Raw genomic sequence first — 25,540 nt, forward strand, 5'->3', positions numbered from 1 at the left:
CATATCAGATCTTTTGTAGCTGGAATATTGTAAGCGCCACTCATTTTTACGGCATTTAGCTGTTTTTTATTCTTGTATCAGGAGTTTTTCAAAGTTATTAATAAATTAAATGTATGAAGTTAAATGCAGTTTCTCGATTACACGTTAAGATTTATAAATAGTCGCCTTTGTCGCATTATCTCCCAAATGATCTAGTGTCCATTGAATGTACACTAGACTTTTTTTCTATTCGAAATATATTGAAAAAAATATTGGGATGGCCGGTAAATGAACTCGAATTGCCCGTTGCCAGATCAAATTTAGCGTCGTGACCACTACAACTACATAAACCATTTAGGGAATAATCGTTAATAGGATTATACTTTTGTAGCTTAATAAATTCTAAACGGCTTAACCGATTTTGATCACTAAACATGAGTTTGAAACGTATTGACAAGTTGTATCTGACGAATCTAAGTTCAAGTATTATAACTGAAGCTATTACAGGAATTATTGAGCTTGAAAAACCGTTTTTCTCATAAGAAATAGATTTGATCATATTTATGAAGCCTATAACTTAACAATTCGAATTTTCCCAGATATGAGGCATACACCATTAGATCCGCCCAGAATCTTTCTACAAACGCTCAGTTATTGGCGCAATTCGTAGGTTTAAATTTTGAGTAATTGTCCAAAAACCAAAATTTTCAAAGTTTAGTTTTTCAGTTTTTCGGCTGTACTGAGCCGTGTGTATGTCTGATCCTGGCGGCTTAGACACCATTTGAAAGCTTAACTCAATACTATTGATTTGGTGTATTTGCGGTTCTCCTGTATCTTCTTGAACCGAAGATATATACCCCCAAAAAATATGCCGTTTTGTACCTACCAAGTCCTATAGCTGGCTTATGGGTGGTCAAAAGTCACAAACTACATCGGTTCTGAATCGGCCCTGACCCCCTCTTCAAACACAGAGAAAAAATTCAGATCGGTTTAACTTTTCCACATACATACATACATATCGACAAATATTTTCCCTTTTTTAAATAAAAATTGAGTCGTATTTCTGAGCTCGGTAACTTTTGAATGGTATGACCGATTTCCAAAATTAGACATGCGTTAGAAAGGTAATGATCAGTACTATCAGAAGCCGCAAAGGTCGGAGTTAAATTTTCGAAGTTTTTGGGAGTTATGTGGACGAGAACGAAAAACAGACCCTAAATAGGAAGGGCCGTAAAATCCACACCCGTGGACCAAAATGGATGGTTGATATATGGATGGGTGAGTCTTTTCCTGAACATTAAGATGGGAGTTGGCCCAATTTTCAATTCAGTCAGATTTAGAAAATCGAAAATTTCGTGTATATATAGTGTCGCGTGTAGGGGAGTGTGGATGTGCGCCACTGGCGAGAACTGCCGTTCTCTGGTAATGCTTTTTTGAGTGTTGAAGGATTTGCTGAATAAATGCTGAAGGTTCTATGTGGCTTTTAAATACCTAAAAAATATTATTGAAAAAACATTGATTTTTGACCATTTTTAAAGGTTTTTGCTAATTTTGCAATAATAAAATAATCATTATTTTTTAAATTTTTAATCAATTATATCTTGCACAAAAAAATCTTGCAAACTTTTTTGAGTTCACAATTTTTTTCTAAAATTCGTAGCTGCCGAGATCCGAGATATAGCTACGAAAAGGAGAAATAAATTGAATTTTTCTATTTTTTTTTACAAATTGTTTATTATTAAAATAATTTATCTGCATAGTGAAATTATCATTTTCAACGAAAACATTTCGTTTATAAATTCGCAAAAGTGTGTGTGTGTTATTGCGTTGCCGCTCCTGCAATACGCAGATCAGATTTATCGATGGATTCTTATGTAGTTTTTTCTTCTGAATCCAAATCTGAAAACGGCATTTCGATATTTCTAACTGTCTTCGAGATAATCGACCTCAAAGTTTAAAATGTGACGTCACAATCGTTTTATTTTCTTCCGACACACTACACGTCCTGCTGAAATCGTTGCTATTAAGTAGGCTAGTTTTTTTTAATCTCGATAAGTTATTTACATTTGAGTTTGACACTTCTTGAATGTCAAACTAAATTTTAAATTAAGTATTAATAAAACATCAATTGCATTTGATAGCGAATTTAATTATTATATAAAATAAATAAGATGTTCAAAAATACAATTTGAGTACATTTTAAAAGCAATAATTTATTAATACAGCTTTAAAAAGGTCTATTCGAGTATACGGCCTCCCCTTTATGATAAAAGGACTGTTCCATTTGCTATGAAATTAAAATATAGTCGGTTTGCTAAACTCGACACAACTGGCTAGTGATTTTAGTAGGTAATTTTTTTGTTTTTGCTAATTTTGCCAAAATTGACAAAATTACTAATTATTTAGTAATTATTAACTAATTTGTAATTTTTTTTGCCAAATTGGCAAAATTATTGACTAAAATCACTAACCAGTTGTGTCTGAGTTTAGCGAACCGACAGTATATGAAATAATATTGTTTGGTATAAAAAAACGCTGTACTTAAACTGCCGTCAAACGGTCGTGCACTATAATGCCGTTAACAGCTATGACGTCAGTCTTATGATGCGTTTAACGGCATTTTCTTCGGCTGCCGTTCGCTTGGAGGCTGGCCATCTTAGTATGAATTTCTGATAAAGAATTTATTAATATTAGAAGATTTTCTTATAAGCGAAAAAGAAAACAAAGTGTAGTATTAAAACGTATTTTAATTATGGCTAATGATTAATGATAAATATGTACATAATTAAATTAGTCTTTATTTATATTGTAAAACCTGTTGTAAAACTAAGAAAAAAAATTAATTATAGAAAGGACATCGCACACATCTTATGGAAAATATAATGTCACTCAAATTCAATAAAATTTATACGAATAGATTCGTTTTAAATTAACGGTCAACTCTTAATTATGATTAATTACGGCGCAAATTGCAATTAAAGTTTATCTAAATCACATTTTTGGAATTCATAAACGTGTCAGTTATAATCACTATTGCTCTGGGTGCTATTCAAAACAGCTTAAACCCCGCTTCACCTAAGCGGATTAGTGAAACTATTATAATAAGATGCTTAATAGCCCGAGAAGATTTATGAAGTTACCGATAATCTGGGTATTTTAAAATACTTTTTCTCTCTCTAACTTATGTACCTACCCATTTGATTTCAGATTGATTTATATAAATTTCTGCTCTTATTATTGAAAATTAAGAGTTGGCGCAATGATAAGAATTGACCGTTAATTTGAAACGAATCTATTGATATAAATTTTATTGAATTTGAGTGACATTGGCCTTTTAGTTTATTTTCTGGACTTGACTCTTGTATATTCCCCTCCACAATATCTACCCTACTTATCTCTTGACGAACCACCTCACCACACAGCTTTCACATCATTACTTTCAATAACTTGCGTGTCTTTTTCAAATACAACTTCATCATTACTGTCAATAATAACTTGCGTGTCATTTTCGTCTGTAACATCTATAGGTGTAAGTAGAACAGCTGTATCATTGGCCCACGTGTTTTGAGATTTTTTAATAGATTAAACCTTTGCTCAAATAACATGCCCGTACGTTGTGCAGCTAAATCTGCTAGTTTATTGCATAACAAAAGACATTTTTTTCTTCTTTGTGCATAGGAACTTGGTGGTCGATACCCTTGTGTGGTCAATGATATAGACATATTGTCATTAGGTTTTCTTCAATCAAAGACATTAATGTTCGTTGGATATTTTTATAATAGTCCATTGTCCATCTATGATTTACGATCATTTTATCAAAAAGCTCTAATTGCAAATGCCGTCTCAATGCAAAAATATGCTTGCAAGGTAAAATCATTGCAATCTAACATTGCAAAACGCAACTGAAATGATCTAAAACACAATAAGAATAATATTTATGTTTAATATTTATTAAGAACCGGATAGAATAATATTTATGTTTACTTCCCAGCCGCCATATTGACATAATCTTGACAGCATGTTGGAACGGCCTATAATGGCACTTTTCTAAGTCATTCAAGTTTTCCAAATTCAAACTTATTATTCCCACAATAATTAACAATTAAGTACAAATATAACGCTTGTAACTATATACTGAGACGGGCACTATAATAAAATAAGATAAGAGAATCGTTAACTCGTGCATTAACTCACCACGTATATTATATGCTGAACTGCAAGTGAAAGCGAACGGCAGCTGAAGAAAATGCCGTCAAACGCATCACACGAATGACGTCATAGCTGTTGAATTATAGTGCAAGACCGTTTGACGGCAGTTTAAGTACAGCGATAAAAAAATAATGGTGTGATATGTGCAATTACATCCTTCTAACGGAAAAAAATATTTGAAGATTTTTCTCAAATTATGGATACCAACAACATTTTCATTTATAACTCTTTTATTTTTAATTTGACGACGAAAAGTTATTCTTCATAAAAAGCTCTTCATGTCCTAAGATTTATGATGCAACCATCATATGTAAAATTTTATTAATTTTATACGAGGTATATAAAAAATATGAATTTCGATCAAGAGTAAACTACCTATAGTTCATAACATTTAAATTAGAATGATATAATTGCACATTAAAACATAATTATTAATTCTAAACTACTTTTCATAATAGTAATTTTCCATATTATGAATTAAAATACGTAAATAAACAAAGCTTTCGTTATGATAATGCTCGCATTTTCAGCTTGTTAATAATATTTCTTCTTCTTCTTCTTCTTCGTGCTACTAGGATTACTCCTGTTTGTCTGCCTCTTATTACTTGTTCTACAATTCCGCCGTCGATTTCTAGTTTGCATCTAGGCGGCTCTTTACTGATCACTATACATTTAGTTTTTTTTACTGATATTCTCATATCGTCGGCCTCATATGAAAAGTGCCTAAGTCCCAAAATAAGCAAAAATGAGATATTGCGCCATCTGATTAATATTTATGGTAGGTACGCATGCATAGCAAGACAAAAAAAGTTCAAAAAAGCCAATAGATGTCGCTAGAACCACAAAAAAGAATTCTACCCAACTCCACGGCGTTGGTGAATCTCATGAAACTTGCCAAAGTCTATCATTGTCATTGAGGCTAGATGTACTTTTGCTGCTGCTGTGTTATATCTCCAAGAAAAGTATTATAAGCTAACATATTTTTAAGGAAATAGTGTAAACTATTATTAAAGGTAAGTTTGATTTGAACATATTATTATAGCTTTGTGTTAATTACATTTAAGTAGCATTATTATCCTTAAAACCCACATTCGTTTTTCTTGTGGGACTTTTCACAGTTTATTTTTGGAGACTTTTATGGAGTTACGCATATTTCTTCATGATTTTCGTTATTAAATGGAGTAACATATATTAAAAATTGCCTACCTCCAATTTTTTTCCTTATTTCAAAAATGAAAGTTGCTTAGCTCCATTTTTAAAGTAATAATATTTTAAAAATAGATCTATTTTTATGAGAAGGCTGACGGATACTATTCTAAGTAACTGTGTCAAATAAGATAAGTCAAAAACATTCTTTAAATCATTTTTTTTCGTCTCATGTAAAGTTTGTTAATTTGGACTTGGGCACTTTTCATATGAGGCCGACGATATTAAGATTGTTTGCTGTGAAATTGAAGGTGTTGGGTTGCCTTTGTAGGTCATCCTTGTGGTACTGAATCATCGGCATAGCATACTATCGTGATTTTATGCGCTCCCATTATCATTATGTGGTATCCATGTCGTTTTATTACTTCGTGAATTATTTGATTCATCACCATATTGAATAACAATGGGCTGAGCGAGTCTCCTTGGCGGATTCCTCCTTTCAGTTCTATGCATTTTGTTTCTCCTGTTGACATTAGGTATAACTCTGGTTTTGTTCTTGTTAATTTCATTAATTATCCTTATTACCTGATGGTCTATTTGTTCAGCTTGTAATAAATTTAAGATGTAATTTCGCCTCACCCTGTCAAAAGCACTTTTTAAATCTACATGTGTAAGTACATGTATGTACATGTATATGTTTTCCATATTCAATAGACTTTTCTGTTATTTGTCTGATAACAAAAATTGCATCTATGGTGTTGCACTTTTTCCGAAAGCCCTGTTGTTCATCTGCCATGTTCGCTTTTTCTCGATTTTATCTTTCATAACAGCCGACAACAATTTTAATGTCTGTAAGACAGAGTCTGTAAGACTTTCTTCCATTCCGGGCCAAAAATTGAATTTCGCGCCAAAAGTTTTGGAAAAAATAGGTACTATGCTGTAGGCAATAAAAAAAACCCTACAAAATGAAAGTAAAAAGAAGTTAGTACGATAAGTCAAATCGAAGATATCGCCAAAAAACGAAAAACCTCTTTTTAATTTTTTTTAAGGTTATGGGTGGGGCTAGGGGTCTAAAAAAATTTTTGGTCGAATCATTTTTTATGTAGAATAACATGGTATTTTTATTTTTGGAATACCTCTGGGGGCATTTTCGTCATATTAACGGGGTAGACCATTATTTGGGCAATAAGCCTACAGAAATACGAGATAATATATTTATTTATTTATTTGACTGTATACAAAAATAAATTTTCGACAAAAGTTGCTGAGTTTTGCTAAAAACAGTAAATACAAATTTAAAAACTCTTTGGTGTTACTTTACAATCAACTCTATCAGGAAAGTCGCAAGTAAGTTCTTCTTCGTCCCACAAAGTACCAGGTGGGCATGTAAATTCAATAGCCTGTCCTCGTACACATTCGTAATATTTAGCACAATCATCTTCATCTGCGAAAAAGGTTCCGTCTTTTTGGCCATCGCAAATTGAATCTATATACAAGATAAGAATTTTTTAAATGTGTGTTTAATAATGTACCTACTTCAAAGGAAAATATATAATTTTATTCTAAGAATAATTTTTAATTTTGCATATCAAAAAGTTACTAAAAAGACCACATCCAAAATATAAATAAATATAGAATAATCTACTTATAGTGCAGTCATTGCACTATTTTCATGAAGTGAAAGTGAGTTAAAGTGTTGAAGTGAAGCATTAGTGAGTAGCTAGAAGATACCTCAATAAACAAAAGTGATATGATACCAACTTGCGCTTTTACTCTGGGGGTGAAAATTATTTTATTCAAAATAACCCCATAAATCGAGGGATCAATTCTAAGCAAAATTTGTTATATGTATAAAGTTATTAAAATAAATCAATACCTTTGGAGTTATTAAAGATCAAAATTCTTATTTTTTTCGTGAAAAAAATGCATGTTTTAAAGCGGGTTTTCATAAATTTAATAATTCACAAAACATCAGTTTTTACAAAAATGTTGGCATTACCCAAAATTAAAGATAACAAAGAACGAATAAACTCCTTACTTAAAAAACCATTTAATATTAATTCAAAGTGAGTTATAGGTAATTGAATGTATATTTTTTTTCAGCGAGTACTTAGATGTAAGTATTGAAGCTTAAATAACAGGAAAACGATGCATTTTATAAAATATACTTACTAAACACTTGTCAAAGTACTTAGGAATGCCTATCAAATGAGCTCCAGAAAAAGTTGATAGCATCAAAATTAAGCAAGTTATGATGAAAATAAGAGAACCATTTTGAATCTTTTAGGAAAAAGTGAAAATAAGGACTGATTGTTATGCAATAAGCTTATAAATGCATTCCTAAACTCCATCCAGTCACTATAATTTCCATCAAGTTGTGGCCAATTTGATGGAAATTATTTGTTGTTTTTAATTTTTTGAATATTTGAAGGTTATTTTTGTAAATATATCGTAATGCTTTTTATTTGTAAAGCTAGGCCGAAGTTAAATTTCTCGTAGTCGTTGATCAATGATCGTATTTCATGATATTGATCAAATGATGCCTTAAATGTATCTTATCTTAATTATTATAACTGTGTTACTATGCTATCGCCGAAAGTTAAAACATTTATCTGATTAAAATATTTTTTATCTAACCTGGTTGATTTGATGATTATTTAAAATTTTTAAAAATTGTGTAAGATTCTTTAAGATTTGCTTTTGTTTACAAAATGATAAAACGATAATAGATTTGGATGAAAATGAAACATATTATATTCATTATATGACAATAAATAAAATAAAAGATATTTATTTAAACTGAAGCCGAATTGCCAATAGGGATTTCCTACGTACAAGTTTTCAATGGTTAAAAACATCTTTTGAATACTTTACACCATGGATTTTTTGAGAATTTACTCGGGACAGTTAATCGGTAGATTTTATGAAAGTAGAATTTATTTGCTCCATTTTACACTATTTTACAGCTATTTTTCACCAGTGGTATAGCAATACTTGAATAGATTCGTCTCGAAATTACCATCCTTTCATATCATTGAGAACTCTGAATTTTGATTAATAACAGCGTGAACTGTAATTAAAGTTTATCGAAATTACAGTTTTGAAGTCCATTAAACTTTCATTTATAAATAATATTGGTCTAGTCTCTATCGAAAACAGCTGAACGCAATGTAGGTATACTCTTCGGGCTCAGCTGGTGTTCTTTCGCCTTTTAGTGAAACACCAAATGCACTTAGATGTTTTATTGATATAGAATGACACTAGGGTAAACCCAGGGAGAAACTTTGCTTTACCGATATGTTTCGTATGAAACTTAAAATGAGACTACCTTGATAATGCTACATGTTGAATGTATGAGGTGACTCGAAGGAATGAATTTAAAGGCACATCTTGCCTGGTTGAACTGACTCTAGTAAATGAATCTAATGCATGCTCTTTCTTAGCTGCAGGATAAATTGGATCATAGCCATAGCCCACACGACTTTCGAACAAAGGTTTTTATTTAGTCAGCTGAATTAATGTCTATTGCCAAAATATTGTTTACGATTTGCAATAATTAAACTAATTAAATAGCCCGCACATGTTTGCAATCTAATAACAAATTAGTTCATGTGATATACGGGGTGATAAATATATACTGTTTAATACCGGATATGAATGATGAATATTTGAGATTGAACAGCAACGTGAGGCTGACTCTTATTTTGCGGTGCGTCACTGGAAGTGCTTTATCATTTATTATCTATAAGTTAATATCTGAAAAAAGATTTATGAACTGTTGATTCACAAAATCTCTTTTCTCACTCTAACTCAATTACCTACATACCTATTTGATTTAGATTTATTTATATCAATTTACGACGTTATTAATCAAAACTCAGAGTTGGCGCAATGATATTAAATTATTGTAATTTCGAAATGAATCTATTCACGTAAATTTTATTGTCATTTGAGTGATTTGAGTGAGTTTTCCGTAACATGTGTGCGGTGTCCTTTTTTGTTATATTGACTTGCTTGATTTATTATTAACCAAGATATTCTATATAAATAGGTTCTCTTGAAACAGAACCTAAACAAAAGATATTGAAATAAACAGATAATGAAAGTCGACCAAAACACAGCTTCTGATAGATTGAATCTACTTCATTTTATGAATCTTCAAAATATTATTTGCTTGATTTCTAAACGTTTAAAAATAGTCAATTACATTTTACTTACTTGGGGTAGTAGAAGGTCCAGATGTGGTAGCTATAAGAAGAGATATAATTATTAATAATAACACTATTAACAATATAATAAATTCGTTTTAAGTGTAAATATTTTTTACGATTACTAGATCGAATATAATTAGAAAATTAATAAGAGGAGTAAATTTACAACCGGTTTTCGTTCTAAATTTTGGTCCTGCTTGGTTTGACATGAAATTTGCATACACATAGCTAACATGACAAAGAAAGAAAAGTGTTGTTGTGCTGATGTGTGCTTTTGCCCTGGGGGTGAGTTTTACCCCTTCTCGGAGGTAAAAAAACACGTTCAAAATAAGTCCGGAATTGGATAAAATTGCTGATTGTAAGCAACTTTGTTTCTATGGAATTTTTTCACCAAATCAATACTTTTCGAGTTATTTGCGAGTGAATATGTTCATTTTTCAACCAAAAAACAAGTTTTTATACGGTTTCTCGCAAATAACTCAAAAAGTAAGTCTTGTATGGAAAAACATATTCTTAACAAAAATATAGCTTATAAAAAAGTGAAAAAAGGTGTATATAGTCTCTACACCCAGTCTAAGCTAAGCAGAGTTGTAGCTAATAGAACTAAAAAGTTTCATTAACTTTTTTTTTGTAGGTTCTTATTCGTCAAATTTCAAATCGAACATTTCAGCGTGAAATAACCGAAAAATGAAACACTTTTTGGGGAAAATTAATCACAACGTTTTTAAACTGTTTAAGAAAAGTTTTATTTTGGTTTTTTAAGCATCAAAAGTACCTAAGTTACGCTCAAAATAAAATTGGTCAATCTAAGCGGATCTTGAAAAATCAGAGGTTATTTTACCGTGAGTGAATGGACTATAGATCGAATATACTATATTAAATATTATCTAATGCTAATCGATCGCGATAATTGTTTATTAAATTACATTTTTAAAATATTTTCCTACATTAAAAAACTTTGGTGATTTATCCACATATTTTGTACTTATTTTACAATAAATTACTATATATAGGCTATATATTTTAATCTTTAAATGAACTTACTTGTAACTGGAGCACGACCTAAAATAAAAAATAATTAATTAATATATATTAATGATTTACGGAAGGCCTATGTTCAACAATGGACTCAAAACGGCTAATGATGATGAAACATTTTGTAGTGTCTTTTTTAGCCAGACTAAAAATTAAGAACGAGTTTAGTCTGGCCCGAGTTGCAGTTAATATGTTAAACATTTATTAGTTTGAAATTACCTATTTTTTTTTAAATGTCAATTATTTTTGTGTTCCAGGTAGATATACACGGTGTTTGGTAAAGAATGAGCCATAGCTTAACCGCAGATTCCTGAGGTTAAAATAGGTCGATTGAATCTAACTTACCTTAGTACACAAGTTGATAATAACCGAAATACAGGGTGTCAAAGTTAAACTTTTGTATTTATTCTTGGATATTTCCTGACAAGCATGGGATAATAACACGAAATTTGGTAAGCTGGGATGAGAAATCTAAATTCGCCACCAAAAATGATGTATTACCCAGAGGGCGCCACATACGTCTTTCAGTGCTCATTTATTATGTTCAGTTTTTTTTATCCCCCACTCTACAGACTTTCTGAATCAAAATTTTTATTCTCTTAATATTTTTACTTAAAAAAGGTATACCACATTCATCTCGCTAAACTCAACTGTTTTCGAAATAAACGCATTTTAAATCTGCGATACGACATATTTTCGTGCATAATAATATCATTGTAGTTAGACCCGAAAAATAAACTTGAAACCATAATAATTGTGCCAGTTCTCATATTTCATTGCATCGCAAATTCCATTTGAAGAAATTTGCGATACATTTTTGTAAGTTTTTATTGTTTTAAGTTATTTTTCGGGTGTAACTACAATGATTATTTCATTCATAGGAGATTCTGACCAATAGAAAGCTACAGACATGCAAATTAAGGTGATAATTTTTGATAATCTCCCGTCGTTAAGCATATTACGTCAGATGCCCTTCGTTGCTACGAAAAAATACATTCAGTGACATTAATGACAAATGTTTTAAAAATTATAAAAGTGATGACTTTCAACCGTCAAATACATATTTATAACAACTGTGTGTTTAATTTCACTAATTGGTACTTACATATATAAATTACAATAAAATTTTGGTTTTGAACAGTTTTATTCATGAAATAATCGCAACAAATTGCACTCGAACTCTAAAAATTAATATAGAATTTTTGCCCTCGTGACACTTTGACATAATTTCACTCGCCTTCGGCTCGTGAAATTAAAACTGCCAACGTGACACTCGGGAAAAATTCAATAATTTTAGAGCTCTTGTGCAATTCCTACTGATAATATATAATATGCAAAGAATTATGTTGCCTCGCAGATTTAAAATGCGTTTATCTAAAAAAAGGTTGAGTTTAGCGAGAAGAATGTAGTAGTTATACCTTTTTTAAGTAAAAATATTAAGAGAATAAAAATTTTGATTCAAAAAGTATGTAGAATGGGGATTAAAAAACTGAACGTATTAAATGAGCACTGAGAGACGTATGTGGCGCCCTCTGGGTAATACATCATTTTTGGTGCTGAATTTAGATTTCTCGTCCCAAAAAACCCCCGCTTACCAAATTTCGTGTTGTTATCCCATGCCTGTCAGGAAATATTCAAGAATAAATAAAATAAAAGTTTGACTTTGACCCCCTGTATTTCGGTTATTATCAACTTGTATACTAGGGTAAGTTAGCTTAAATCGACCTAGTTTAACCTCAGGAATTTAAGGTTAAGCTATGGCCCATTCTTTACCTCATCATCATCATCATCAGCCTCTCTCAATCCACTGCTGGACATAGGCCTCCCCTGTTTGTCTCCAAAGTGTTCTATCTTGTGCTTTTTGTATCCAGTTTTTTGTTGTCTTTCGTAAGTCGTCTTGCCATCGTGTTGGTGGTCTTCCTCTGCTACGTTTATCGGCTCTTGGTCTCCATTCAACTAGTTTGCGAGTCCATCTTCCGTCCTTCATTCTGGCAACGTGTCCAGCCCATTTCCATTTTAAGTTACAGCTTCTTTCAATGACGTCTATGACTTTGGTCTTAGCTCGTAGATCTTCGTTTCTAATCCTATCTCGCAGAGTGGCCCCTATCATTGATCGCTCCATTCTTCTCTGCGCTACTCTTAGTTTTTGTGCGTTTTTCTTTGTGAGCGATAATGTTTCTGCACCATAGGTCATCACCGGTAGCACGCATTGGTCGAAAACTTTTTTCTTTTTTGTTTTTTTTTTGTTTTTCGAAAAAAAAAGTTTTCGATTCTTTACCTAACACTCTGTATATTGTAGATTTAATTATTAATCAAAATACTTACTGCAGTCAACTTCTTCAGGAAAATCACAATAGTTTTTGATATGATTCCATAATCTATTGTGAGGACAAGTTTCAAGATATCTGAGTCCGTGGTCACATTCGTAATATTCTGAGCAATTACCAGGAACGAAATCATACGTAATTTCATTAGAAGGGTATGGACAATGAGGATCTGGAGTAAAATCTAAAAATATGATTAATTTTATACATAATAGTTTATTATACAATGAGCATTTATTGGTGGTGATTATGATGCGAGTATAACCGATATAGGTACTAGGACATACTTGGAACGAGCCACGAAGCGACGAGTGTCTTATAGAATCATAGCAATATCATGATAATTAAATGCAATTTGTTTACACGATTTTTCCTATGATCAATCACAAAAAAATATATTCAAATTTATTTATGTAGGATTCGTTAAAGACAATCGTAATAAAAGTCCGTTTGATGTTTAACAGTTTTAATTAATAAAATAGATAACTAAATTATAGATCCTATTAAATTGACGATATGTAAAAGTGTTTGTGTAATTGCGACTAAAATTTTACGAGTTGCCACAAAAGAAAATGTCTTTGAAATAATCGCGTTTATCTACTTAATATATGACCGGCTTGTCAATATATAAGTACGTCTTAAAGCGTTTCTTTAAGCGTCTTTTTGATTATCCCAAAACACGTCTGTCGTGGTTCTGATGTTAAAATCGACTGGCGTATTCTTCCCACAATAACCAAAATTCTCTTACTGCTCATCTCCTCTTCTCATGGTTTAATTCGCTTTCGTGAGAACTAAGCTATTAAAATTGGATCAAAGTATGTACTGACTTTTCCAATAAACGAAAACTATAAAATTAGTCAAGGCGGCTACTGTTTATCTTAAAGTCCGATTCCAAACGATTGAAAATAAATACAATCTTCGCACTAAACTACCCGTCGATTAGATACGCCCCACATCTGTCCCTAAGAGCGTCGCCGACGCCCGCTCGTTTCGTGTTTGTACTAATAATTAAAGAAAAAATATATACAGGAGTCTTAAAAATTAAGGTAAAATATTTACAATTCTACATTTATATTGTAACACAAACAAATTAAGGAGGGTAGGTATGGTTTGAAAATTTTGAAATTTTCGATTTTTTTATGACTTTAAATGACAGTAACTTCAATAACATCCTCTGAAAATTTCAGATTGATCGGAACAAAATTACCGGAAAATACATCATGTTGAATATCCCTACCTTCGACTTGCTTCACGCTTAAGCCTAGCGAGAAACGTTCTCCCTTTCTCTTTTGTGAACTACTTCGCGATTCAAAAACATATTCCGGTGTGCATCACTTTCGATTTAACAGACAACAAAGAAATTGAAAATAAAGTTTTCAAAACTTTAAATGAGTTTTTGACAAAACTGCTTTTTTCAAAGGCGGCGGGCATTGAACTCAAAAACTACTTGACCGATGAAATTTTGCATAGATTTTCTTTAGATATTTCGTGATGTAACATTCGGGCTATTTTTTATTTTATGCTTACTTTTTTGTTTAACAACAATACATATATTGATTTTCACTCTTTTTTTTACAAAAAATTCGTTATTTTCACTTCTAAGTGATACCAAAAACTCAAAAATCGGTCAAACTAAAAAAACTCGATAGATGTACCTCGACAAACTCATAAGCTAATAAGGGTAGGGGAGCCCAAGCGGGGATTTTTGCAGTTACTCGAGCTCGTCAGATTATTACATTGGGAGAAACCTTGTACCCTGAAAATGTACCTCTATCATATACATTTTGGTTCTTAATGCAGGGAAGTTCGTTAAGGGGGAGGGCGAAAAAAAATCTATCTTTAGAAAAACTCGAAAACGTCAGATTAAGATTAAGTAAGTTAAGTACATGCAAAACAGTGTATATTTAAAAAATCTGACGATTTTAGCGGGGCGCGGGAGTAAGGAAATGGGTGAGTCCCAAAGTTTCACAAGAAAAAAGCGAATATTTCACAAATTTAATGACAGATTGAAAAACTAAAAAATACGTGCTCAATATTTTTCCAAAATCTTTCGAATTATACCAAACACGACTTTCCACGAAGAGGGGTGGGGGTAAATTTAAAATTTTAAATACGAATCCCGCGATATTTCGCGAAATGAACATCAGATCTAAAAACTGAAAATAAACTTATTCAATATTTTGAAAAAATCTATCGAATGGCACCAAACACGACCCCCCACAGAGGTGGGGTGGGGGGCTACTTTAAAATCTTAAATGTGAGCCCCCATTTTTTTATGGCAGATTTGGATTCGTTACGTAAAAATAAATAACTATTTGAGAATTTTTTCGAATTATGGATAGATGGCCCTATAATCTAAAAAAACGATTGTTGGAAATGGAAAATTAAATTAAAAATGGAAAGTCCCCACTAAAATGGAAAACTTTACTTAACTTTTTTTTGGTTTTAGGACCTACTCTTCGCAACCCAATAGGTCTCCATAACGCTCGAGTGACTGCACATTTGCATACTTTGCTCTCCTACCATAAAATCTTTTCGAATTTTTTGTTTCACATGATCTAATGACGAGTTCTGATGTCTACCGCGAAATCAATTTTATTTGGAAGTGTCTGTTAAAATTTGCCGCTGTTGTCTTATTTTTAAATATTTTGCCTTGATTTTTTTTTTAAATTCTTTGAATTGTACATACTGAATATTTACGTTTATTTAATTTAAAAATTAAATAGAATAGTTCCTTACGCTTCTTAACGCTCTTATACGGAATTTTACTCTCATATCTAATTTTCATTCTAACCTTGTTACAAAATTATACTATTTAAATAACTATACTAAAGTTACTAGGAGCACCCCCGAATCATAATTTACAATGTATATACATTGTAAATCCCAAATCATGATTTCCAAAGTTTATACAATGTAAATTATGATTCGGGAGTGCTCCTAGTAGCATTTAACGTGTCTTGGTTTGTTTATTTCTACTGCATCTTGAATGTAAATTTAGTATAGTAACAATGTCTGGCATAAATAGTTTACTTTATGTTTACCTGTTGGCCGAGTTGGATCTGTCACTGTTGTACGTGGAGGCTCTGAAACAGATAATTTAAAAAGTTTAGATTTATTGGATAAAGAAAAATACTGCTCTACTAGTACCTACTAAAGAATATTTTTTACTTATTTTTAGAAAAGATCTTCACGTGTGATTCTCTGGCAAAACAGGTAAAACAAGTAGGTATACATAGGAGCATGCATTGATTAAATTTTTTAAATATATTATTCGCAATTCAAGTATAACTGCTCTACCAAAAAATTATGGCATCGCTCTATTTCCGAACATTACAAAGATGTAGAGTAGTTATAATTATTTATTTGAATATTCTTATATAGTTTTAAAAGCCATTTATTTAAATCAAGATCACACAGGTGGTATATTCTTATTAAATTTTATGGAAATGAAGCGAAAAATGGAAGACTTAAAAAGTATAGATTGTTCACCATATTTTCAATAGTGTCTTAGTCATTGCCGGCCTAGGATCCTATTAGACGAGCGGCACACCCCCAAAAACACTTAGATACTGACCACGGAGAGGTGAATGGCCAATTTTAGTCATACTGTATGTTTTGATGGTGCTGAAAACGAAAATGAGGTTTATTTTGAATTTTATGTGGGGGAACATTGTCAAAATTGCAATTTTATCCTAAAAATAAAAAAAAAATGAAATCACCTTTTTTTGCGTTTACCTCGCTACAACTCTGTTCCATTTTAATATTTTTTTCTGAAATTTTTAGAGTATAATAAATAGTCCTAACATTCCTCAAGACAACGGTACCTGTTTCAAGCTTTCATTCTTATTCTGATAAAGGTTATGAATTTTTTAAAGTAAAAGATGAAGATTTGTGCATTGCAAGGTTTAATCACAAAAGTTGAGTTACGAAATTTAAAATTTAGCTTCTTAATCGCGTTTATGTTAAAATATAGAGTACAAAGAAGTTTTCTGGAAAGTTTTAGATAAATATGTTTTATAGAAAAAAAAAATAGTGCAACTTTTAATATCGACATTAGAAATCCCCAAAATAACGCTTATTTTTCGAGATGCTGACCATGGGTAATGAATGGGTAATTTTGGTCTTAAATTATGTTTTTGACGGTGTTAAAAACGAAAATAAAATTTATTTTAAATTTTTGGTGGGGGAATATTGTCAAAATCGCAATTTTACCCTAAAAATAAAAAAAATGAAATCAGGTTTTTTTGCGCTTAGCTCACTACAACTCTGTTCGGTTTTAATTTTTTTTTCTAAATATTGTACAGTATATGTTGCTCACCTTTCTAAAGACAATGGTACCTGTTTCAAGCTTTTTGTCTTATTATAATAAAAGTTATGAATTTTTTAAAGTAACAGGTGCAGATTCGTTAATTGCTACGTTTAATCGCAAATTTTAGAATTTTATTTTTAAAATTTTAGAAAAAAATATTAACATACAACAGAAAACATGATTTCATTTTTTTATTTTTAGGATAAAATTGCAATTTGGACAATGTTCCCCCACATAAAATTCAAAATAAACCTCATTTTCGTTTTCACCACCATCAAAAACATACAGTATGTCTAAAATTGGCCATTCACCTCTCCGTGGTCAGTACCTGGTCATTTTAGGGGTGCCTGCCGCTCGCCTATATATCAAACAGTATTCATTCTATATGAACACTCTGCAGCGCTACTCTGCGAATTCACAAAGTGGCTGAAACAGACGATTTTGTAGCCCCAATGATTTTGTAATGGACGCCACAGTGGCGAGGATCGGCGACCGTGGCCAGCCACTGTCGCTCGTGTGGAATGGCACGTTTAATTTATATAAGAATCTACGGCTAATCATCGGAAGCTACTTTGTTTTGTGAATCCACAGAGTAACGCTGTAGAGTGGTTCGTCTCTTTTAAACCCTGTTTTTGCCCTTAAGCGCTAAGGTTTAAAACAGACGAACCACTCTGCAGCGCTACTTTGTGGATCCACAGAGTAGTTTCCGATTCTTCTTCTTCAGGTGCCATCTCCGCTACGGAGGTTGGCAATCATCATAGCTATTTTAATTTTTGAGGCAGTAGCTCTAAATAGTTGTTTTGAGCTGCATCCAAACCATTCTCTTAGGTTCTTCAGTCATGAAATTAGTCTTCTTCCGATGCTTCTTCTGCCATCTATCTTTCCTTGCATTATGAGTCGCAGGGTGCCAACTTTTAGCCCCGAATCACATGTCCGAGATACTGTAGTTTTCTTTCTTTAATTGGAGTTTAATTTAATTTAATTTTCTTCCTTCTCTTTACCTATTCTTCTCAGTACTTTGTTTTTCTTAACTCTATCTACCCAGAAAACCCTAATAATTCTTCTATATGTCCACATTTCAAAGGCGTTAATTCGTCTCATTGTCTCTACATTTAACGTCCATCATTCCACTCCATAGTATAGTACACTGTATACATAACATTTTGTTAGGCGCACTTTAAGAGCTAATGTTAAATCTTTGCTACATAGGACCTTTTTCATTTTCATAAAATTAGAACGTGCTTTTTCGATTCTGACTTTGATTTCTGCAGTGTAGTCATTATTTTCTGTTATAAGGGTTCCCAGGTAAGTGTACTTTTTTACTCTTTCGATCTGTTGCCCCTCTACTATTAAGATTTCGTTAGTATTATGGTTGTTTTTACTAATTTTCATAAACTTCGTCTTCTTGATATTAAGAGAGAGTCCGTACTCCCTACTACACCTTACTATTTTACTCGTGAGTCTTTGCAGGTCTTGTAAACTATCAGCTATTATTACTGTATCATCTGCATATCTGATGTTGTTAACTAAGACTCCATTTACTCTTATGCCGATTGTTTCCTCTTCCAGAGTTTCTCGCATTACCTCTTCAGAATAAGCGTTAAATAATAGAGGTGATAGTATGCAGCCTTGCTTGACTCCTCTCTTTATTTCCATTTCTTCAGATGTTTCTTTTTCAATTCCTACTACTGCTCGCTGATTGTAATAAAGGTGTGTTATAAGGCAAGCCGCACACCAAAGAAACATGAAACGAAAAACATGAAACATGAAACGAAAAACATGTTTCATGAAAAGAAAACACTGCTAAACAAATCTCAAAGTCCGCCTATCAATGAAACGAGTGTGATTCATGCTCATGACACATTTTCATTTTCGGAGAGTCTCATAAATAACCGGACGTATATTTGTTTAGCAGTGGTTTATTTCCATGAAACGTAATTTACGTTTCATGTTTCTTTGATGTGCCTGCCTTAGTCTTAAATCTCTTTCATCTAGGTTTTTAGTTTTCAGAATTTCCATGAGTCGATTATATTTTACTTTATCAAACGCTTGATTGTAGTCTATAAAACAGACGTAAAGAGGACGGTTAACATCCAAACATCTCTGCGTCAGCACGTTGAAGGAGAATAATGCCTCTCTGGTACCCATACCATTGCGGAACCCATATTGAGTGTCACTAATATGCTCCAGTTTAGAGTGTATTCTGGCGTGGATAATTTTCAGCAGAATTTTCAAGGTATTTGACATTAAGCTTATTGTTCGGTAGTCACTGCATTCTTTGGCATTCATTTTCTTTGGCAAACACACAAATGCTGATGTCAACATTTCTCTAGGGATGATTCCCGTGGTATAGATAGCGTTGAACAGTTCCACTATTATGTCCAGGTTTTTCTCGTTTACCAACTTTATCAGCTCGCTAGGTAATTCATCTGGACCAGCAGATTTATTGGTTTTCATAGAGTCTATTGCCTGACTAACCTCTGATTTGGTTATCTCTGGGCCCACATCTCCGGTTTGGCTATCTACGGATGTACTAACTTCTCTCTGGTCATGAAATAGTTTCTCGATATACTCTTTCCATCGTCGTAGTTTTCGTTCTGTCTCCATTATAATATTTCCATTTTTGTCGAGCAATATATTTGGGGTTCTTCTATTTCCTATTCCGGCTAGTTCTTTGACTTTTTTATGTGGGTTGAAGTTGTCATATCTGTTTTGCAATTCTTCTATTTCTTTACATTTTTCAGAGAAGTAGGTCTCTTTAGCCTCCCTAATTTTTCTTCTTATTTGGTTTTGAATCTGTTTATAGCGGGTCTTATTGATGGTTTTGCTTTTTCTTCTTTCATTCATTAACTCTAGAATTTTCTCCGTCATCCATTCTTCTTTCTTACATTTGGTTGTTGTAAGTACTTTCTTACTTGGCTCTGATATAGAGGTTTTGAATAATTGCCACTGCTGTTCTACGTTGCAATTATTTCCTGGGTTTCTGTCTAGATTTGTGTTGATTTCGTGTTTCAGATTTTCTTTTGTTTCTTCTGACTTTAGTTTCTGTATGTTAAGTTTATTGTTGCTGCGGCTTTTTTGCGTCTTTTTTAGTTGAAGTTGAAACCTAGCAATAAGAAGACTGTGATCAGAAGATACATCCGCTCCTGGATATGCCTTTACTGCCTGAATTGAGTTTCGATATCTGTGCTTTATTAGGATGTAGTCAATTTGATTTCTGACGATTTTGTTGTCTTGCCGATGATTAGCCGTAAATCGGAAACTATTTTGTGGATGCACAGCGTAGCGCTGCAGAGTGGTCCGTCTATTTTTGCGCTTAAAGATAGTTCAAATCACCCATCAAATTAGAATCAATACTTGAAGACGAATTCACTATATTCACTTACCTGTTCCAGCTGAGGGATCGATTTCTGAAAGTGAAGGGTATGTAATTAGTAGTTTTCAACAAAAAGTGATCATGATTGATAAGTTACTTTCAAATTTTTGATAGTTTGTAATCAGGTAGTTACAAGAGATGGTTTTTTGGGTATCGACATAAACGGTTAGTGGCTAAACCACACAGACTGTACCTCCTGACAATATTATTATAGTGATATTAAATCAGGTTAAAAGTTATACATATAAGCTATAATATAAGCAATATAAGTTAACTAGATGATAAAATAAAAACATGATAATATCTGACTGAGAAAATTACAAACAATGTAAAAAAATTAAAACGGAGTGCAATAGCGTTGCTATTATTTAGTCTGGATTCAGAATATATATTCAGAGAAGCGTTAGACGATGTTCAAGGTGGAATCAAGATTAACCGAAGTAGCATCGATAACATCAGGTATCAGGTACCCTGATGATACCGTCCTAATAGTAAGCAACACACAAGGACTAAAAATATAATAAATGCGGTAATGCATCATCATCGTCATCAATGATGCTACAGCCCTATGAACGAGCCTCGACCTTCTCAAGTCTATTACGCCAGTCAGTCCTATCCATTGCCAACCGTTGCCAGTTTGCTGCGCCTATTTTTCTCCCATCCTCATCCACACCATCCTTCCATCTGATTTTTAACCTACCCCTATTTCTACTTCCCACAGGTTGTGACATAAGGATTCTTCTAGGAGGGATGTTCTGCTGTGATCTTGCTAGATGTCCTGCCCATCTTAGTCTTCCTATTCTTATAAGAGATACTACGTCTTTACCACCAAATATATGTTTATATCTGTGGTATACCTCGTAGTTGTTCCTCCTCCTCCTAACTCCATTTTCACAGATGCCACCGAATCTTCCTCTCCGTGGAATGCATCATAGTGAAATGTTTTGTTTACATCTGAACTCTTCCAAAAACTAAAATTCTAGTATTTTCAAAGATACCAATAAACATACATTTGTATGCCAAGAGATAAACAATAGAACAGGTACCTAACTTCCATAAAATATTTTGGAGCAAATATCAACAGTCAGTTTAACCCAAAAAAGAAATCCTATCAAGAATCGAACAAGCGAGAAAAACACTCGAATATTTTCGAAATGAACATGAAAATATTCTTTACAAGATCAGACTCTTAGTCTAGAGTCTACAGCTTAGAATCCGACTGATCAGATGTTATGTTTTTTCTGTCTTGCTATATGACCGTGAAAGTTGGACAGTGGATTCTGAAACAGAAAAAATAATAGATACAGACAAATGCTGGGAATTCCATGGGTACAAAGTTACCAACGATGAGGTACTTCGGCGCATCAGTAAATAAAAAGAAATACTAGGGTAAAGGCGGGTAATAGCGGACGCTTAAGGTATTTTACTTTAAAAATATCAATTATTACTTCATAGTATGTATTTAAAACATGTGCAAATTAAATGATAAAGACTACTTATTGATACTTTATTTAAAAATCAGCATAAACAACGATAACACTAATGTAATAAACTTAAAAAAAAAATACAGTTGTGTCCGGTTTTAGCCATACTTTTCGGGTAATGGCGTCAGGGGGCCGCTATTAGCCGTATCCCAATTTTAATGGCAAAAGTCACACACAAATATTTTTTTGTGCATCAGTACATGCTTTATGAGCCCAAAGTGCACATAATGTATATCTCATCAATACCTCGTTGTTTTTTCCAAATTCTCCTCAGACTAAGCAAATATCTTCATTAATATCTTTGTCTTCTTCACTGTCCCAAAAAATTTTTTTCCTGATCAGTTTCGTCCGCATACTTCACTTTACCTTTGTTTTTCTTAGATGTTTATTGCTTCTCGGATTGCTTTTCTTCCACAATTCTTCTTTTCGCAATAATTCGTTTTGAAGAGTCAACTTTTTTTAGACATTTTTCTTCTAGTTCTGCTTTTTATGAAGTAAAAATTTTAGAGTGTTGTTTTTTGCTGTTTCGAGTCTTCTATTTTGTTTCCGATGTACAAGGCAATGCTAATATTTCTGCAAAACTGGTTCCTACAGCATCGTTTTCTGTCTTATTTACTTCAGCTGACGCTTTGTTCTCATTGTTAGTTGTTGAAGTCGAAGGAATGGGAGATTCTCAGTTGTTGAACGGCATTTGACTTCAGTTGATGATTTTTCAGAAGTTATTTCATTCTCCTTTTGAACACGTGTAATATTTAAATTATTTTCGGTCTCTTCACTTGGTCTGCTATCATTCAGAGTCGCTGCAGGTAAGAAAAGGGGTCAGTCCGCAATTAACCGCTTGTCCGCCATTAACCAAAATCATGTGCCCGGTATTAGCCGAAATCATAGATATATAATACTCTAGATTGCGCCCTGCGATCTTAAAATGGGTGACCGTTGCGACAGAGATAAATGAGCCTATTTGGTCGGTAGTCTCTTTTTAATTTAAGGGGAATATCGACGACGTGACTATCCCACTTTATCGAGTAATATGTGTTGACAGTTGGAGCGGGTGGTGACGAGAAATGGTCTTTGGTCTTCCGACATGGATAATCGTGGTTCGAATCCCATACCAACTTTACCTTTTTTTATTTTTATTTAATCAATATTGCGTTTATTAGATATTTTTACATCTGAAAAATGGACCTAAGTAAATCTAGCAGATAATAAATGTACGTATGTATAGTAAGTTAATATTGGAATACATAATTTGTGAACTGCATAGTAAAATAAGTCATTCGTTATTAATATAAATTCGTCCTTATTCGAATGATGTGAAGTGAACAATATTTGTTTTGCTTCTACTTTTTTAAAAAATTGTAACAATAGTTTCATAAATAAAAATAATGTCTAATTACTTATAATTGAATCGGTCATTTCAAAAACAGCAAAGTCCACAATTTTGAGAAACTAACTTTTTGAGAGGAATAGACTCCTTTAAGATAAACGTTGTGTGCAAAAACGACACCAGTCCAGTAAAAACATTAGGAACAAAACTACAATATAACTCTGAATTTTGATGTCATCCATTTCATCCATCTTTCGACTATATAGTTAAGTTTTCTTTGCTCTTCTGTAAAATTAGGAATATGTGACTCGTGTTGTTTTTGAAATGACCGATTCAATTAATAAATCGATGGTACATTATGTTGATATTAATTATTGGTAATTTTTTACGAATATTTTTAATTACTTTATACTATTCTACCATTAACTTATTAAAAAAAATAACATTGGCTTTTATATTTTTAAAAATCTATAGGTACCTACACAGTTTTTCTTATTTGTTATATATTTCTTTGCATATATTTATTTTAGAGATGTAATAATATCTAATAAACGCAATATTGATTAAATAAAAAATAAAAAAAGTAATGATTGGTATGGGATTCGAACCAGGATTATCCACGTCCGAAGACAAACGACCAGTTCTCGTCGCCATGCGCTCGAACTGTCAAACCATCTAAAATACTCGACGACAGAGTAGGATAGTGACGTCGTCGATACTCCCCTTGAATTAGAAAGAGACTACCGACCAAATAGGCTCATTTATCTCTGTCGCAACCGTCACCCATTTTAAGATCGTAAGGCGCAATCTAGAGTATTATAAATCTATGGCCGAAATGCATGTTCAAAAATATTAGGTTATAACGGCGATCTCATAAGTAATTAATGAAGATAATTATGTTCAAATGCTCACTAAAGAATCACATTCAAATACCTACACTGGAGAGACAAATATTGCAATATTTAAAAATATTTACCTACCTTTAAAAAACACAGTTTGTTGTAATGCACACTCAAGAAATCACTTTTCGTTTGAGAAATTTACAAGCGTAGCACTACTCAATTCAAAAGTTGTCAGACGACTGACCTTGTGTATTGCTACATTTAGCGCGGCAAAGTAAATATTAGAGAGTTAGTTTGGCCAAAATATAATGTGTCCGGATTTAGCCGCGTGTCTGCCATTACCCGACTTTACCCTACTATGTAGGGTAAAAAGACTACAAACTTGCTGTAGATAGCGCATTTCGAGTTTTTCGACGAATAAACAATTATTTTGTTATTAACAAAATAAGAACTTATTTTGAGTAATCGCGACTAGTCGCATTCGATTCAGCGACCAAAAATACACCAGAGAAGACCTTAACACTATCAATTTATTAGCAGGGCTTCTAATGATTCCTGAAAAACAGCTAGTTTTACCATAATTTGTTAATAACAATTAAACGCACTATATTTGGGCTTACAGACCACTTCCATTGGATTCAGTGACCCAAAAAACCTATAATACCACCATCAAATCGCGGCGACCTAAAAGTGTCCACGGGACCCCCTTGTTGCGACTAGACCATAAACATACATTTGTATGCCAAGAGAAAAACAATAGAACAGGTAACTTCCATAAATTATTTTGGAGCAAATATCAACAGTCAGTTTAACCCAAAAAAGAAATCCTATCAAGAATCGAACAAGCGAGGAATACACTCGAATATTTTCGAAATGAACATGAAAATATTTTTTACAAGACCAGACCTTAGTCTAGGTCTAGAGTGTACAGCTTAGAATCCGACAGATCAGATGTTATGTTTTCTCTGTCTTGCTATATGACCGTGAAAGTTGGACTGTGGATTCTGAAACAGAAAAAAGAATAGATGTTTATACAGACAGATGCTGGGAATTCCATGGGTACAAAGTTACCAACGATGGGGTACTTCGGCGCATCAGTAAATAAAAAGAAATACTAAGCCCAATCAGAGAGCAAAAAGTACTTGGGTTATGTGTTAAGAGGTGAAAGATATGAGGGGTATAGATGCAAAACCCGTTAAGTCACATTTTTGTGAAATTTTCGTTTGATACGGGAATTTGTTCTTTGTGTGTATATACATAAGTTCAAATATAATTTAGGTGCAAATCCCAGCTTA

General features: G+C 32.7%; 1 protein-coding gene and 1 long non-coding RNA gene across 3 annotated transcripts in view; one reads left to right on the forward strand and one right to left on the reverse strand.

Annotated features, from left to right (window-relative positions):
• The first annotated feature begins 4,970 nt into the window (after positions 1-4,970).
• Positions 4,971-7,613, forward strand: LOC126885742 (uncharacterized). The gene is made up of 2 exons (XR_007698448.1): positions 4,971-5,201; positions 7,438-7,613. It is a non-coding gene; the product is annotated as an uncharacterized LOC126885742 (long non-coding RNA).
• The window catches only part of LOC126885739 (peritrophin-1-like), a 35,813-nt gene continuing 16,807 nt past the window's right edge, over positions 6,535-25,540 (reverse strand). For both annotated transcript variants that reach the window (XM_050652515.1, XM_050652517.1), the window contains 6 exons: positions 20,603-20,626; positions 15,949-15,990; positions 12,906-13,088; positions 10,590-10,607; positions 9,553-9,582; positions 6,535-6,820 (listed from right to left, as the gene is read on the reverse strand). In XM_050652515.1, the coding sequence (XP_050508472.1) occupies positions 6,630-6,820; positions 9,553-9,582; positions 10,590-10,607; positions 12,906-13,088; positions 15,949-15,990; positions 20,603-20,626 (488 nt within the window). In that variant the 3' untranslated portion in view covers positions 6,535-6,629. The remainder of the gene's footprint in view (positions 6,821-9,552; positions 9,583-10,589; positions 10,608-12,905; positions 13,089-15,948; positions 15,991-20,602; positions 20,627-25,540) is intronic.

This window comes from Diabrotica virgifera, chromosome 5 (assembly GCF_917563875.1).
Source record: "Diabrotica virgifera virgifera chromosome 5, PGI_DIABVI_V3a".
NCBI classification, from domain to species: Eukaryota; Metazoa; Arthropoda; class Insecta; order Coleoptera; family Chrysomelidae; genus Diabrotica; species Diabrotica virgifera.